At 36.9% G+C, this 18173-nt stretch overlaps 1 protein-coding gene across 2 annotated transcripts; it reads right to left on the bottom strand.

Moving 5' to 3' along the window:
* Positions 1–5709: 5709 nt before the first annotated feature.
* Positions 5710–17877, bottom strand: LOC113304192 (probable helicase MAGATAMA 3). 2 transcript variants are annotated; one of them, XM_026553249.1, is made up of 12 exons: positions 17362–17877; positions 15814–16374; positions 14344–15537; positions 13941–14268; positions 13420–13677; positions 13090–13306; positions 12243–13005; positions 10862–12062; positions 10384–10734; positions 9815–10048; positions 6805–9432; positions 6665–6722 (listed from the first exon to the last, which is right to left on the bottom strand). In XM_026553249.1, exons 3-5 carry the CDS (start codon positions 15157–15159, stop codon positions 13607–13609), a joined length of 1215 nt encoding a protein of 404 aa, XP_026409034.1. In that variant the 5' UTR covers positions 15160–15537; positions 15814–16374; positions 17362–17877; the 3' UTR covers positions 6665–6722; positions 6805–9432; positions 9815–10048; positions 10384–10734; positions 10862–12062; positions 12243–13005; positions 13090–13306; positions 13420–13606. The 2 variants fall into 2 exon arrangements, with proteins under 2 accessions (XP_026409035.1, XP_026409034.1); XM_026553250.1 differs by lacking the exons at positions 9815–10048; positions 10384–10734; positions 10862–12062; ... (5 more) ...; positions 15814–16374; positions 17362–17877 and adding an exon at positions 5710–6322 and having other exon boundaries at positions 6619–6722; positions 6805–7508.
* Positions 17878–18173: the final 296 nt, after the last annotated feature.

Here is an 18173-nt window from a genome sequence, read left to right as displayed (position 1 = left end):
TAACATATTTGACGGTAACTGATTATCCATATTTGGTTTTTTTAATTTTACCCCAAAACTTTCTTTTTTTCATTTTTTTTTATTTATTAAAACTCTTTTTTTACCTATTATATCTTATTGGGAATTTAATAAAGTGATCACCTTTTTGAACTGAATTTAAGAATCTGCCCGTTTTTTTTTGAATGTTTATATAAACTGGTCGATATTGACATTTTCCATCTCGTTTTTTTCAAAAAAACGTTTTTAGGTGGTTAACTGTCTACGTGGCAGTTAACTTGCTAGGTAAAAGACATCTTAACCCTAGTCTGAGTTCATACCCAAACAGGGATCGAGTCAACTCGGTGACTCGTTGCACGTGAAAAAATGTGCTTTTTCTGTAGCAGTCGGATTGTAACTGTCGGATTCAGCTTCCTTCATATAAATTAGGCCTTATTTGCAGAGAAAAACCCTAGTGTTTCTCCAACTCAACAGATCAAAAACAAACAAAAAAATTAAGACATGCCAAAGTTAAGTAAACTCTCCAGGCAACAGTAGCAGCAGCATCAGTAACAAGGTTACATTAAAAAAAAACTGATTTCATGTTCTATCTGTGAACAGGGAAGTCATGATACAAAGGTATGTCCTTGGATTTATTCCAGGTGCAAATATATACCATGTAATGGTATAAGGCAACTATTGTGTTCAAAAACAAAAGAAACAAATGGAAAAATGTTTTTGAAGTGTTCAATTCCAACCTGTCAGTACTTTGAATGGTTTGACGATGCCATGGATCCTGTCAAATGCAAGATGTTGAAATTACCAGTAGAGAATGGTTGTTACGCTTGCGGAGAATCTGGTCACTGCTTCAAAAACTGCCCACTGCAAAATCAAACCTGTAACAAAGATCACTGCAAATCAAAGATGGAGATGAAATTTTGCAAGAATGAACAAACAAGAACATAGCATACCTCACTTGTACAGATTGTGACGGTTTTAAGTGGGTCTCATATGAAGTCTTCATTGCTGCAAAAAACAGAATTATTCATTCAAGTTTACAACTTAATGCCATATGTAAGGAACTCAACAATCTGAAAATGTAACCTGCAAATATACTAATAAACAACCTGCCACTTTTGATTCATCATTAATTCAAGTCTACAAAAGAAAGAAATATTGTCTACTTAGCTTTCTTAAACACAAACATTGTCTTCTTAAACACAAAAAGCCAAAAAAAAAAAAACAGATCTCAAATCATTTCTTCTTAGCCTTTCCATTTCCCTTTCCTTGTTTTATATTCTGAGATACAGATCCAATGCCAAAGAAGTTCTGAGAAAGGTTATTTCTTGTAGAGGGTGGAGTAGAAGATGGTGCTATAGATGACAGACTCATAGGTGTTGTAGAAGATGGTACTGCCAAAGGCTGACTGCCAGGCCTTGTAGAACATTCACCAACAAATGATGTCGTTCCCTTCTTCTTGTTTGACTTAGTTGCACCCCTAACTCCGGTGGTCTGAAATGGCTCTATGTTGGTAAAGGTGAAGTTTTCTGCATCACATTCAGTCCGTTGCCTCTTTGCAGTTGGATTAGATCACACTTGACCACCAGCACATGTTCTTTTTGTTGTGATTTTTAACCTCTCCACATTTCCCACACCTCCTTTTTCTATTCTCAACACGAGGTTCATCATAATTTCTTACCCTCTTGCTCTTGGGTCTTCCTGGTTTCCTACTGTGAGGAGGGTTCAAGATCTTCTTGTTCATGTTTGGCTGCAAGAAGAAAGAGGGGTGAGATAAGATAAGATATTGCAGATATATCAATGTATTTATGAAACCATAAATACATAGAAGGGAATCTACCAAAATAAAAGTATACAAAAGAAAAAGTAAATGCACTTATATCAATGTAGTTGAGAATATAAATATGGCATATAGTTACAAATTTAAGAAGAAAAAGTACCTGGACCCATTCAATTTTATCATCCAGTGGTGCAAAAGTTGGTGCATATGTGGCCTTATAGTTCTCCACTGAATAGTAATCAGTGCAGTACCTGCTCAAGCAGAGTATTTAAAGGTTAGTGCTAGATACATTTAACTAGAAAATTAACAAGAAACTAGAAATTGCATAAAGAAGTTCTGAGACAAGGTACATATTCAAAAAATAGAAATCTTACTTTCTCCATTGTGGACTTATGATATGCTATGCAATGCACTCACTGCATGCATACAGGTGAACCCCCTCAACTGCCACTGCAAACAAGAGCAAGTCTTGGCAAGGATGTTCACTGTGAACACAAAATTCTTTGGACTAGTCACCATATACAACTCTCAATCCACACAAGGGTCAACACCATAGTCGGACACAAAATCCAACATTTTCTTAATCAATTTAACAGCACTAGGAACCAAATTTCCATCTACCCATGATGCAGATTCAATCCTCCTATTGTACTATGTACTCATCACTAAGTTAGCATTACTAACTCATTCTGTCAATCAAGTGCAGTTGCATCCATCAATATTCCCCCATATTCTCCTGTTAGATGGAAAACATCAATCCCTATAACTCCCCTGCATGTTTTGCGCAACCCCTCATTGCAGGTTCAAATGAGAGTGTCATGCTTTCAAATGTGTTATTCACTGTGTCAAAAGTGAACTTAGCAACAGACCCATCATTACATTTAGTAAACATCTTGCAAAATGCTGGTACTTCATTGTAACTCTCTTTATAGTTCCCATATAATGACTCTAAAACTAGATTCCTAGCCTTCCATGCACATTGATATGGTATATTTACTCTCTTTTCAGCTAAGAAGTCTTCCTTGATTTTATAAGGGCTTGGAACAACTTTTTTAGGATTATTCTTCATCTGATCAAGAACAAAATCCTTTACAAAATGAGGATCAACAGATCTATTCCTACTTTTGGGTTCCCCTTCACACTTATGTTCTAAATTCACTTTCCTAAGAACAAAAGTCTTCTAACTCTCTTTCTTGCTAGCATAACAAAACCAAGGACAATCACGTTCTGTTTTAAACCTACACTCAGCCTTAATTCTAGAGGGAGCACTTCTATCCAAAATAAATTGACACTTATTAAGAACACAAAAACCTCTGAGATGTTTCTTAAATGCTTGCTTACTTGCAAATCTAGTTTTTACCTCCATTTTTCTATGATCTACTGGAGTAAAAACTTCTTCTTCAGGGAAAAGATCAACATCATGCTCACCCTTCATGTACTGACCAAAATCATCATCAAAGTCATCCATGTAAGCAGGTCTTTCATCCACATCCTTACCTGCACATTCAAGATCAACATCAGTACCATATAATAAGTTACAAATTATAATAAATGAAATCAGTTATAAATGAAATATCCATTTTTCTTTTCCTTCTTTTTCTTTTTCTTCTTCTTCTTCTTAATTGTGTTCTTAATTGTCTTCTTGTTCTTATTGCTCTTCTTCATCTGACCCATACTCAATGTCTTCATCACTGTCATATACTGGAGGAGCTTCTGGATCCTCAATTGGGTGACATTCATCTATTTTGATGTTTTCTAGCTGAATATTGTCTACATCTTCAACAAACTTAACTTCATTTGTAGCTTTGACCCAATGTCCAACATCAAATACATCATCATCAAGGTCAATGGTTTTGGGAATTGGTACCTCTTCAGCTTGTTGTAGCAAATCTGTGAAATTCAGGTTTCTTGATACATCTTCTGCTGAATCTGTACTATTATCCACTCTGTTTAGCCTTGGAGATCTTCTAGGTGTAGTCTTTAGAGTCCCAAACTCTGTACCCTTTATCCCCATCCACAAACATATACACCCATCATCATTCATATAAGAATCCTCCCAAAAATCATCAAAATCATCATTATTTAGAAATGGTTGTGCCATACATGGTTCCTTAAACCAATATAAACAATACTTCTCCTTAGACAAATCCAAAGACAATCTAGAATACACCATATACTCAACCTTCCTCAACTCTGTTTCATCTATATGACACTCAGGAAATACCAAAGTCTCATTGCTTGGCTCCACATACACGCTAATATTCCTCAATTTGAATAGACTGCAACACAAATAAAAAAAGGGAAAAAATCAGAGAAAACCCCCACTGAAACTAGAACACATACACACCAAATAAACACTAATTAAGCAATAATTCATACAAACAAACACTCAATCACGAAATTTATAACCTAATTAACCAATAAAGGAACTCATGCATTTCAAATAAACCCTAATTACAAAAGGGGAAAAACAGAAAAACTAGAAATACAAATCAATCGATCAATCATTTATTTTCATCATATATTAAGTCACGGGTTACGTTAATCTCACCTTGATTCAGATTTTTTGAATCCTAATTTTTACCTCATCTTCACTCTATCAAAATCGTCTCTGGAACCCTAGATATCCAGAAACCCTAGTCTTCCAAATACGATTTGGTTCTTCACTAACATCTACGTCTTCAACTGCTACTGCTTTTTCTCTGATAATCCCAAACCCTAGTTTCAACAGAAGGAGAACGAAGAGAACGATGGAGAGAAGAAGGGAAGAAAGAGAATGAACCGAGATAAATGAAAATTATCTGCAGTTCACGCGTTTTTGAACTAGATAAGGGGAATGAAGGTAATTTTGCGCACCGAGTTAGACTTATTCAACACCGATGACCGGTCTGGTGGGTCTAGGCGTGATATCTAACATAATGCCAGTTTATAAAAGAAGTTAGAATTTTGGACGGTTTATTAATTATATGGTTTGAAGCTGGTTAGTTTATGAATTTTCTCTATCTCATTTTTACTCTAAATTATCTTATTTTACCTAAACAACTATATTCAATGAAAAAATTGGGAAAAAAAGAACCATATAGCACTGTTCACAGTTTCCGTATCATGTAGGGAAGGGATAAAAGGGCACCATAGTGGAGCTTCCTTGTGACCTGTATCCCTTCCCTTTGTTTTGAGGGATAGGGAAGGGAATCCCTGCACCATAGTGCTTGGCCTAAGAGGAGAGGAATCCACAACTAAATGCTGCCCCAAATGGAAGATTTTGTAGTTTTAGCGCATTTGGATACACATCCACAAGTTGCTTTTTGATTTCTGAAAACAAGAAAGTCAGAAATTAGTTTGGGTAAAGAATTTCAGAATGACTTCCAGAAGCAGAAAAGTTTAACTTTTTGTGAAGCAAAATGTTTTTGCTTCTGACTTCTACTTTTGGAAAAGCATAAGTCAGAAACAGATTTGTATGCAAACGTTTTCGATTTTATCTCAGTGCGCAGGAGCCTAACTCTCATCCTTCAGGTTAGCAGATCGAGTCTCCATTCTAGAATTTGGGGATCTCATGATAGATTGATCGAGGACCAAAACACTATGTTTCGGTGAATATCCGAAAAATATTGATGAATATCTGTGAAATATCGGCATCTCGGATAAAAACCCGAAACCAATATTTTTGACGGTCTCACGGCCATCTCGGCCAAGATTAACTGCCGTGCTCATGAAAGTTTCCAAGAAGAAAAAAATGAACAGATTTGACAATTGAATCACGTTTCCACATGAAAATCACATTCATTTTGTCCCTTCTTATTTAAGTAATTTATCAAATAGATTACACAAAATCGGACTTCAGTAATATACTGGCAGTCATATTGACTGGATTAGTGGATTGAAAACTTCTTTAACAATGCTAAATATGAAATGAATCTTTGGGGTTCATATCTCAATTCTGTTGCTACAGTTCCCCTGATATTTTATATGCAACTCTAAAGGAAACCAGATTGAGGTTCTAAACATTTCATAAAAACACAAAATAGCTTTGAAACGATCCAGTAAAGTTATAACCTTAATAAGAAAAAAAACAAACAGGGTGATGTAAGCTGTAACTGCTGTCCACCCTGCCTATGCATCAAAAGTCAAACCATAATCAGGCGAAATTGAATGCCATTGTTTATCTGGATACATTTAAGAGACTCTGGTATATTCATGATTCCTAAATTCATCCGAGAAATACATTTCAATTTACCAGAAAAAAGGATTATTGCTTTATTTTAGCTGCTAAAAGCTGATATCAAGACTTTAAACCCCACGAAAGGATGCTAATCATGAGGATGTTGCAACTCTAGCCGAACAAAATACTACCACTTCTTCTTGCCTTTGCTATTTCCAACCTGCTTTTTGGACTTTCGCCTTCCTTCATCCTGGATGTAGAAAGGAGCATCTAGAGTAATCATCCTAAGCAAACCATCGACGAATAATTTTTTCAATACTGGATTCCTTGCAGCCAACTTCTTAAAGCAGCGACGAATTTGTGAGTACTGACTATCAGTATCCTCCTCACTGAAACAAATTAGTCACAGTGAATAAAGTCAGTCAACTACTGTATGCACGAAAACAACAAACTGATCCTAGGAGAACACTATGATAGCACATGCTTCTACGTATAGAGGTCCTGAAATGTCTGTAATGCAGAGAGAGACTTAATTCATAGATTATTCCGTGCTAGAGCTTTCCTATGCTTTGAAATGAAGTCGATCCAAAGAACCGAATAAGCTTATAAGAATGCGAGCTAAATTGCAGAACAGTATCACCATATGAATTGAACTTTAACAAAAATAGCTGTTCAAATAACTAACCTGGTGCTTAATGCAAAAGAGAGCTGCTTTATTTTCCTCCAGAACCATAGTTCATCTTTACGAAATGGATGAATAGTTCCTAGAAGACGAATGACAATATCCAACTGCAAATTAAAACAAGCAAATATGTCAGAAGTTTTATTATTGGAAAAGGAAAATAAAGAGAAAAAGAACCATGAAACAAACCTTTATCTGTGGTTTGCAAGTCTGAAAGTCGGTGCCCCAAAAAATTCTTTTCGAAAACATATAAACACGGGATACATTCCTAAACAACTGCCCGAAACTCTCAACATCGAGTTTCTCTTCTTCAGTCTCTAATTCTGCCATTTCTATAGTGTAATTAGGCATATCATCATCAGGCTCGGTTAGACATTTGGCACAACTCGTATGGTCAATATTGGGGAAAGAAACATTCCCATCACTTGGACTTCCATTTTCCATTTTATCATTTCTGTCGCATTCTGAGTTGTTTGGATATAGTATTCCCATCATGTCTTCTCTGGAGTGAATCAAACCCACATCTATCTCAATGACATTGTGGCTCGAACATTCTCTCTGAATATCTCCTGACCTCAAACAGACCAAAGGATCCCCAAATGTTTCAAGGGATTCAGCAAGCAACTTATCAAAAGGCATTTTGCCTCTTTCCTTGAGGATTTTAACAAACCCAGGCGGGAATACGTTTTTTATATCGTACCTACGGAGTAGACTGTACAGCAAATCGAAGTGATGTCCAGAATTCAAACAAATTAAAGCAACCAAGACAACCAACTTCAAGACTAGAAAAGGGTAAGCAGTCACTCTGTCAGAACCAATCACCCAAAGCCAATCTAACTTTCTTGAAAAAATTTCTTTGATCTTGGAGCTATAAAATCGAAAGACCTCGTCAAGAAAACTTTCGAGTCAGCTACTGATAAAGAGCTCGAATTGCATCTTAGATTCCACCAGGGAATTGTTTCGCAGACAGAAGATTTTACTGTGAAAAAACAACTATGCCATGATGAAACCAAGAAAAGAAGACGTTCAAGAAAATAAACAAACCAGGAAGGTGATATGACATCAAGGTCTTTCACCCAGTCGTAATTGAATATTTCTTGTAATGATTTTTCAAAATTGCTGACCAAAGAAATCGAGCTAATCCTGATATCTTGCTCTCTTTCAACTGCTTAATGAAATCTTTATAAGCTGGAGACAGATCTGAACGTTGTATTATAACTTGATAAAGTTCTTCACTTAGATTACCGAACATAAAAATCTGCAAGACCACATTCCACATTTCCACATACGTTAACCTGCCTTTTGTGCAATAGCGACTTCTTTAATTAAATCCTTAGAGAGATCAGTTAGTCTTAGATCCATCATATTTTTTAACACAATATTTTGCGGATCCATCCGACTAACTAAAGCCAAAAAATGCTCCTTGGAATGTTCCAAGCACTTGAGCAGTTCCCCGGGAAACTTTTTTTCCAAAATCTTGTACTCAATTACTGATTTTGCAATTTGGTAACTGTTGAGCGCAGTTTTTCCTTGTCGGAAAGGACCATTAATGTCCAGGTAAACAAGATTACCAACCATAAACATACCAGAAATTTTATGGAGGCTTTCCAGCTTCTCCAACACGTGCATACAGACACTATGTAATGCAGAAAGCCAATAGCTTCGTGCAGAAGACACAAATTGGTGCTCATTCATGCCAAGGTGGTCTCTGGTCTTTCGAAGAAGTCGATCCTCAATTTCTTTTCTCCAACAGGCATCACTGTTCCGCAAAATGCATATGGAACTTTGGCTATGTTCCTGCTTATACACACCTAAGTAACCCAAACAAAAATTCTCATAGCTTCCGAAGTCTTGTTTATCCAATAGAATTAAGATAATTCAATATGTTAACTATCTTTTCCTTCCATAAATTCCAAAAGTAAGTTAATGTTTCAATGGAGACCTTGTTCTTGGATATTGAATTCTCTACATGCTCCATTGTTGTCAAGACCACATCATCAACCCAAATGTACTCTGAAGGTGCTAGATCTAGATGATAGTCGATAATTTTCCTCAAAGAAATAATTTCACCACCCAGGCTCTTGAGTCTTTGTGAAGCAGTAAAACAGTCTTTCATTTCTGATAATCCAATACTGGCGTCTGGTAATATGCTCGTCTCTGTACTAACGAATTCATAAAAAGGATCATTTTTGTTTTCTGCCATCAACTTAACTTTTGCCAACAGTTTTTCTTTGTTCGGGAAATTTTTCAAGGGCCAACCTTTGTTTTCATTTGCCCAAAGAGAATTGCCAAGACTATAAAACAGAATGACCTCTGCCGCAGCTTCTAAATGCCCTGCCTTCTCTAACATATCTGCCTCAAGAAGACAATCCCCTTTCAATCTCGCAACAGCGGCAGCTTCCATAGAATTTTCAGACCCAGCTTCAAAGTGGACGAGCTCATCAAGATAATCATGAGACCTCAAAAAAGTTCTTATCATGTCCAACGAGTTAAAGGCTTTGATAAACTTCATCATATTATTGGTATCATTCTGTTGATGATAGTGAAGGGCACATCTCTTGAGAAAACTTTGTTCCATATCTATCAGATCTTGACTTTTAGTTATATCAGGGTTTAGCCTTGAACTTTCTTTCCAGTACTTTATGAACTGAAGACCGGTTTCAAACAGATTACCATTTGTGCAAACTAGCAAGCACTTGGAAAAGCAGTTACACCTAGAATACACATCAGCTGCAGTAGACCAACATCCAGCAAGACTGAAACAGTCACCAGCATCTTCTAGCCTAGATTCCCCACAGTTCTCCAAATAAATCATACCTGTCACATAAAAAGATTTACTAGAAATTTGAGATCCATACACAAGCAATCGCCTAATGATTTACTAGTAATCAAAAATCAGGGAAGACATGTGGTAAAGATTTGATTTTATCTTACTGTAGCATAGTGATAGGAACTTTTAAGTGGAAAAAGATTGACATTACTAGCTTCCCAGTTGCAGCACCAATTTAGTTTTAGATTGTTGTACTACTGTTGTTTCATGCACCACAGTTGATGTCTAGGAGTATTGCGAAATAAGGAGACGCTATCTAAACATATTTCTTGAAACTACTATCTTACTAACCGCTAATAAGTTGAAGTGTGAGAGATCAGTCCTTTTGAGGTTCAACAAAGACCGGTTTGATAGGAAAATAGTCCATACCTGCTCTTTTGAAATCAACTCCATGAAACATTTGGCAGCCAAATCAGCCTTGCCAACTGATTCATAAATCTCAGCTGCCTCTACAAGGGCAACAGAAGCTAGTTCAGTATTAGAACCAAGCACGTGAACACCAGCAGCTCTAAGACCAGCAGCCTTAGCAAGTTTCTCCAAGAATGAATCACCAGCTCTTTCAAAGCACAATGTCGCCATCTCGTAATTACCTTCATCCAGTAACTGCAAGAAAATTAAGCATGTAAAAATGGCATCTTCAGAGCATAATAGCATGGATGCAAGGAACGTGGAGAACATGAACACTCACAACGCAACTAATTTACATGAATAAAGGATATACTAGTGTGACTCCCATCTAGAAACGTATCTATATCTAGTAAGTAATCACTTTTCATCTAACCATTCAACAGATGCACATTTCGTGGTGTATTCCATGTCATGCCACACATGTAACACATTTATTGTAGAATTAGGGAAGGTAAATTCTAAATAGGCTAAATTAAACTTCCTGCAGAGAAATTGTGTACAATAGGTTAAGTCCAAGTTCAAATTTCAACCTTGATACCGCGTGAACTCCTTTCCTCTTTGCCGCTCATAACCTGCATTGCCTGAACAAGTGATTCATCAAGTTCTCTCACTTGAACGAGACATAACTTCTTCCAGTAGTCAAACATGGGCTTCGAAAAATCATTCATATTCTCAGAGATCCACAATCTCTGCCTAGTACGAGTGATAGCAACATACAATTGCTTCAGTTCAGAGCAGAGAATTTGGTGTTTCGCCTTGCTAAATTATGGAAATTTCACATCGTTGGAGTCGAGAAGATTTTGTTCCTTCATATGCCCATAAACAACTCTGCATTGACGCTTTAATGGTGATGTTCCAAAAAAGTTGTAAAGCAATACATCCTACATAAACGACAAATGCAATGTCAGGCTGAATCGTAGTGTACACTCATGAAACATAATAAGTAATACTAAGATACGATCTAATGGAGCTTGACCTCGAAATACAAAAGGAATACCATAAGTATACCTGAAATTCTAAGCCCTTGCATTCTGCTATAGTCAGAACAAGCGCTTGTTTTCCAATACGTTCAGCAATATCTTTCCTCACTGAATCATCATGCACCAAAATAACTTGTTCTGCACCAAATCCACTCGTACTCCTACCAGCTTTTTCACCGCTTTTGCCAAAAATAGTTATAATTGCGTTGTCATCATTTGCATATTCAAGCCAAATTGGTACAGCCCCATAAATAAGGCTTGTTTCGGGACTTAAATTATCAATGTGGTGTGGGAAGAATATGTGCAGAAGTTCAATCACACTCTGTGACAAGTTGAGAACACCAGCATGAGTACGGAAATTTTGATTCAAATGATAAATGTCTGAGATGCGAGATTGATCCATGTCTTTTGCATTTCCCATGCCATCATTTCCTGAATCCAAAATAAACTCGTTGTAGAACAAAGATCTTGCATCCTGAAATCTAAAATCAACCCCACCAGCAATAGTTTGCGCAGTATCGCCAGTCCTTCCACAAAATTTCTGCAAATATATTTAAAAAGACCAATCTGTCTCATGGTGAGATCCTGTACTTCATCAGTATACACAAAATTCATTTCCTCACCCTTGTAGCAACCAGTTCTCAGCCGACAGTGAAGGTCAATCACAAAATCAGCCAAATCAAACTCATCATTTAGTAATTTCTTCTTCTCGTATTCTAGGAAAATATCATAAAATCATCTCCCTTCTTTCCCTGCTTATGCATGACACCCGTCCCTCAGATAGTAATATGTAATCATCCCGACTAAGTATATTATCAGGTAGCCTTCCAGCAAATAGCCCACCTTTTATGTGTGAAATTATCTCAATAAAAACCATAGAAGAATCAAGCTTCTTGGTCATCTGGCAATCAAAATGAGGCCAGTAAATTGAGTTGAATCTTTCATAATTGACCTCTTTTGTTCTTATAAGAGCACGCAAAGCAAATGACCCTGAGGCTGCAATTTTAAATTGTGAAAGTTCCCTAATCTCACTAAATCTATCAAAATACGAATTTCCCATACTTCCATCAAGCATCATTAAAAATTTCTGAAATGTTATGACCAGTGGATAACTTTCAGGTGGAATTTCATTAAGAGAATCTGGTATATCTCGAAACTGAACTGCATCATCGACATCAGGCAATTCAATGAAACTGTGTTCTGCTGAGGCCTTGCCCTTGCTGATAAAGCTGTACCAAAAGTCCAAGAATTAATTAGAATACACAAAGTGCTCAAATTTGAAATGAAGATAAATAATTTCCAATATCATCTAAACCCCACATAGACACCACAATTTACAAAACAAACATACAAAAAAAAAATGGTAATAGATAAATTTCAAAGCTGACACTACAAAATAAATTGGATACCTTTTCAAGTTAGAAATTTGGTTTTTAACGGCAGAGCATAGTTTTGGGCTGACTGTGACGAACAATTGCCGTAAGACATTACCTTTTGTCTCATCCCCAACCACTCTGCACACACTCCCAGATGGAGCACTCAAAGAAATATCTCCCATGGCTTCCACAAATCCTTTAGAAGAAAAGTAGTGTTGCTGCTCCTTTTGGAACAATTTCATTGTCAAAACAGTGGTTTTCCCTGTTCCAGACCTCCCAAGAATGAAAGTACTTCTAGGGAAAAGAATGATATCTGACTCTTTATCTGTTACTTCAAAAGGAAGATCAAGCTCTTTTCCATCACTTCCCGACAGCAAATGGTTCACTAAACCAGCTGATAAGGAGTAGAATTTCATAAGCAATAGACTATCTCTCACTTTTGAGTTCTCAATGTAACATCTCCCATCTGACACCCCTTCACTTGAACTGTCTTTAAAATATTTTGTTCAGACTCTTCACTAGTTTACGTATCTCCTCAGGAGGTAAAATATCCCATATCTTTAAAACTTGGGTGTAACATGAATATTTTTGCAACATCAACGCTAGAAATAATGTAAAGCCTACCAATCTTGTACTGTTTTACAAGCTGGACTGAGTTAGCACACATAGCTTCAACCTTAACCTTCTTCGGACGCCAGCCATTGGAAAGTTTAACCAATAGATTAACCACGGACTTTTGTGTTTGTGATGACTTCAACGTCCCAAATGACTTCCTAAAGTTATTGCTGAACAGGACCTGTCAATTTGAGGCAAGAGTCAGTGAATAACGAGTAGAAACTAACAGAATAGTAGATAATGATTTATTCTTGGAATAGTTTACCTTCCACAATGCACTTTTGAAAAGCATACTATCTTCATTAAGTAAATTATCTAACTGATCAAGCTCTTTGTTGGCCTTGATCATTGCTTTCACTAGCTCTTCATCTTCATCAGCATTAAAAAAACATTGCCGCTGCTTCGCATCACATAATAATTCTTCCCAGAAAGAACCAATTTTACACAACTTTTTGTCATTCCCCAAAATCCAAAGGCAGTGCCTGAAAAGTTAACACTCAATGAGTTAACAAAGACAAAAGATGTGTCATCAAAATTAACGTATGAAGAAGTCTCCTAAGACATATTTTTGAACCAAAAAACACACTAGTTGTACCTAGCCCGTGTCAGAGCAACATTAGCACATTGCGGATTAGAAAGGAACCCATCTGATCCCCCACTATGATTAAACCCGACAGTAGATATTACTATGACATCTTCCTCGCCACCATAGAATCCATCTGCAGACATCACCTTTACTATAAAACCCTTCAGCTTCTCATATTTCGGACGAACTTTATGCTCTATTGCAGAATTTGGGCAGTGTATGGAGATATAATACCAACGGTTAAGCTATGCTTTGAGCCTTCCCACACTGTGAATCGTAAAAAACATCCTTTATAAGTAAACTAAATGCACTAATCATGACTTAACACTTCAACAATTTTTTGGACGGACTTAATCAGAAATGTGAAATAAAATGTATATAACATCTACAGTATTTATATACAACAACCTCACTAATATTTAGTAGAATGGAAGAACAATATAAACATAAAACTACATCGAATCTTCTAATTAACCATATATAACATAACAAACAAGCTATTGCAATCGATTTGCTAATATTAATCATACCTTTATAAAGGTTTCGTACTATTGCCATTACAACTGCCACTTCAACCATATTTTTTATACCATGCCCAGCTTCATCTGGCTCCTCCCATCCATAAGAAATATTTATGAACGAGTAGGGACCAAACATAGGTCCTTGTAGATAATTTCTTCGAAAATTTTCACAAAGAACACTTGGAGCATCTATAATCTGGTCTTTGTAAAATTTGCGATTAGGGAAAGAGCTTATTGCAGGATGCATTCTGTATTGCATGTTGAGAAGGTCCTCTGAATGCCCAAACAAACCCAACCTTTCAAATAGACTTCTTCCAAAGCCAGCTTCGTCAGACACCTAAGATTACAATGCATTGGAAAATTTTAAGAACGAAACATCATGTTAAAGCGAAGAAATTGATGATATACTTACCCTGCTTTTGACCATAGCTTGTGGATGGCACTCATCACCAATTAGGATAGCATGTCGTATAGCTTCAAGCTGCATGGGAATCACTGATTCAAACTCTTTCAACTGGGAAGCTTCATCGATTACCAAAAGATCTAGTGGTTCCAGGTCTACCTCATGCAGATTATATGAGCTTGACACTGTGGAAAAAGTGAGGGATGAATTTTTCAAACAGAACTCAGTTAAAAAACTTCTGTCTGTGGAACTTGGAAGATGATCACCGAGAGAACGACCAACAGATCTTAGAACCTGCACAATTTCAACTCTCATGTTGTGTAATGTGTCTGAAATATAATTAGATGCTCTACTCCCTTGTGCCTCCTCAGAATAATTTTCTTGCCGTGCAAAGAGTTCTTCCAATTCCTTGTCAGCCACCTGAGTTTGAGAGAGCAGATTTTCGAAAGTATCAAGCAAACCAAAAAGTGTAACCATCTTTTCGAAATTGTCTGGCAGCATAAGTCTTTTAGGGAGATGGGTGCATAATATTCTGATGCTTCTTTTGAGGGGTACCACTAAAGCTCTGAATCGGTCTCTCGCAAACTTGAGAAGTGACATGTGGACTTCAGAATTAGTTCCACTTTTCTCCATTACATGAACCTCTGCATTTACTTCATTCTCCAAAAGCAAATGATACTGAGTTACACAATCTTCAAGTAAATCCACCATAGAATCAAAATGCTTCTTCCAACCAGTTAATGGAGCAAAACAATCTACAAGACTATCCACACGATGATCCACATAAATCTTCCCAAGAACATCATATAACTCCAATCTATTCATATTTCCAAACAAGAGAAAGTCCCCTAATGAACAACCTGGCCTGTTCTTTCGCAAGTCTGATTCACAAGCATCTTTGTGAAGTTTTAACACACGTACCGCAAGTTCAGCAACTGCAATATTTTTTGGGCACAAGCAAGAGTTCTATAATTCATACTTTGCAAGTTATACAGTAGTATACTGATGGTTTTGGTTTTTCCTGTCCCAGGTGGACCCCAAACAAGTTTCACCCTAAGAACTGTGGTTACAGTGCACTGCAGATATAGTACCCAAGACCGCTGATCTTTGAGATTTATTAAGAGCCAGTAATGATTGTGAATCAACTTTTCCGGCCCAAGTCCTGTCAACTTGTGCAGAACAGAGACCGCAATTTTCCTGTACCTGCATTATCATAAAGCCAACGTGAAAAACATTTCTCACACAATATACATTATACAAAGAATTATTATACTAGCAATTTACTTCCAAAAGGTGAAAAAAAATCTTATTATCTATATTCCCATATTAAGCAATATAAAATAAGAGAAACCAAAACTAACACAAAAACCAACCCCAATTGCATCATTTATTTCACATTACGAAAAGGTCTTTAAAGGCTTGAGGATGTACATCAAGTCATATAAACTTTTATACTGAATAAGTGGTGAATAATCATACCATGGAATTGGCACACAGAATTTCCTTGATGAGGTTCAAGTTTCGGGACATATGTAACGCCTTCCATGTTCTAGTATTCGTTGCCAAGTTTACAAGAAACACCACAAAAAGTGATTTCCGCCTGCCCTCTTTCATCTCTATCTATATGGGTTTTGATGACTTAATCTGAAAGCATATAAGTCTGTCTTCGTGCCCTACAGAATCGGACTCTTTCACATCTTCTACAACTGAAGCCAAAGACCAACTGCTTCCAAACCGTTGCAAGTCTGCAGCAACTTCAGGTACATTATCACCCAAAAGAAACAGATCCGAAGGTTTTGGACTGTAAGGTTCTTTGCCACATACACCATACCGATTTCTCCAAGAGTCGATCTTGATATAATACAAGAATGACCCCCCATCCAGCTTCGACTCCTCTACTGAGATTACTTCAGCGTGAGGTACACCTGACATAAACTCCATTTGTGAACATATCTCGATTCGAGTTTCTTCCAGCAACGGCATAGTATAAGAACCAAGATAATGTTGTACCGACTCAAAACGCTTAGGTATCCTTTCCACCTAAAGAAAACATAGACAGTTTCAGGACATACAAAATTCAACTAATCCACGTACGAGTACCACACCTTAGCTAAACCCAGTAATGAGAAGTTACAAATGAACACAGGACATCAATAAAAAGATGTAAATATGAATATAAGATTGATCATTAAATTGGAAGTAATAACACCCTATAAAGTGGGTCGACCTAATAAGTTCAGGTAAAAGAAACAACGGTACCGTCAACCTTAAACGCTTGCTGATGTATCAGTGTTCATATCTTTGTAATGCTAACAAGTACTTGGTCCCTTGCAAACCCATATAAGTGCCAATAAGATTTACAGTTCATACTGTAACACTTCCATAATATTTGGCCCTGCATAGACCACCATCACCACTTGCACTGCCACCATGGCGGCAGTGGGTGTCCGCAGTGGTGGTCTATGCAGCCCCAAAAGTAAAACTTCCAAAAAATTCTCTGGAAAATAGCCATAGTGATTACAAAATTGGGGCTAAAATTTTCCATTTAAGCATACTTTAATTGATGCAGCTTCATATAATCGCTACCAGAATTTATAGTTCATACTGTAAAACTTCCATACTATATTAAGCCTGTGTTAACCACCAGAACACCCATCACAACCACCACCCCATGGAGGTGGTCCACATAGGCCTAACTGTAGAGAACATCCATAACATCTATGTAAAAAAGCCATAGTGATCCAGGTTCATGATGCGGTGCAGGATACGCTGGTGATAGTGGCGTAGGTTAAAAAAAAAACATGAACCAGTATCTCTGAACCTACACCACTACCACCAGCCTATCCTGCAGTAACACAGATCACTAAATTGGGGCTAAAAAATGCTCTAATTAAGCATAAATCAAGCATAATCAACTTAACCCATGTAAACTATTCAAGAATCAAGCCTACTATGACCAGAAATTGAAAAATCTAGGGCAAAAAAATTGACGTCTATAAATGATTAAGTGGGTGACTGAAAGATTACCTTATTTCTGTAGAGATCATCATTGAGTATATCTTCAATACTCCAAGAAAACACATGATCTATCAAATCTTTAGTACCAGGAGAAGAAGAAAGACGAAGAAGGTTCGTCAGTTTCTTTAGTACCAGAAGTTGATGCCATTCTCAAACTTCACTTCCAGTCACTACTACTTCTTGTACTTACAATTTCACACTAAAACTCTTCTTCTTCGCCGTCGTCTACAACTACTTCAGGTTTCTTCAACAGACGAGAGGGGAAAGGGGGAAAACGAAACCCTAGAAAAATAATGTTGAGAAAGAAAAAAAAAATGGAAATGAAATTTATTTTTGGGGAATAGAGTAAGAGAAAGAAAAAAGCTGAAACTGTCAGACGGAGAAATTTGAGCGCGTAGTACCTTATATTTTGGCGTGTCACGGGAATGGGAATATTAGAGTTTGGTCCCCCTAGGTTAGAATCTTTATATTAGACCCGCTTTCATAACACTACCTCCGTTTCGGAAAAAATAATATTTTTTTCAATTTGGAACCGTTTCAGAAAAAATGCCTAAGGTCTCGTACTACATTTCAGAAAAAAAATGATACTTTCCAAGAGATAAAGTTATCACTTTTCGGAGGGAGTAGCATCTTTGCCGGTTCGGAAACCTGGAGTAGAAGTTAAACAAGAAGTAGAAGTCCAAGATAGAAGTCAGAAGCAAAATTATTTTACTTCACAAAAGGTCGATTTTTCTACTTCTAGAAGCTGTTTTGAAAAATTATTACCAAACTGACTTCTGATTTTTCGACTTAAGCAAATTCCAGAAATCGAAAAGCAACTT

The sequence above is a fragment of the Papaver somniferum genome, chromosome 8 (genome assembly GCF_003573695.1).
Source record: "Papaver somniferum cultivar HN1 chromosome 8, ASM357369v1, whole genome shotgun sequence".
Lineage (NCBI taxonomy): Eukaryota > Viridiplantae > Streptophyta > Magnoliopsida > Ranunculales > Papaveraceae > Papaver > Papaver somniferum.
This window is presented reverse-complemented; position numbering and strand designations above follow the sequence as displayed.

What these genes read in the sequence shown, in the direction of transcription:
- LOC113304192 (XM_026553249.1), bottom strand. Translation starts at nt 15,159, where the DNA reads ATGAATAGATTGGAGTTATATGATGTTCTTGGGAAGATTTATGTGGAT. An exon ending in AAGCTATGGTCAAAAGCAGG is followed by an intron (nt 14,269 to 14,343) that starts GTAAGTATATCA and finishes TTGTAATCTTAG; the next exon opens with GTGTCTGACGAAGCTGGCTT. An exon ending in AGTACGAAACCTTTATAAAG is followed by an intron (nt 13,678 to 13,940) that starts GTATGATTAATA and finishes TACGATTCACAG; the next exon opens with TGTGGGAAGGCTCAAAGCAT.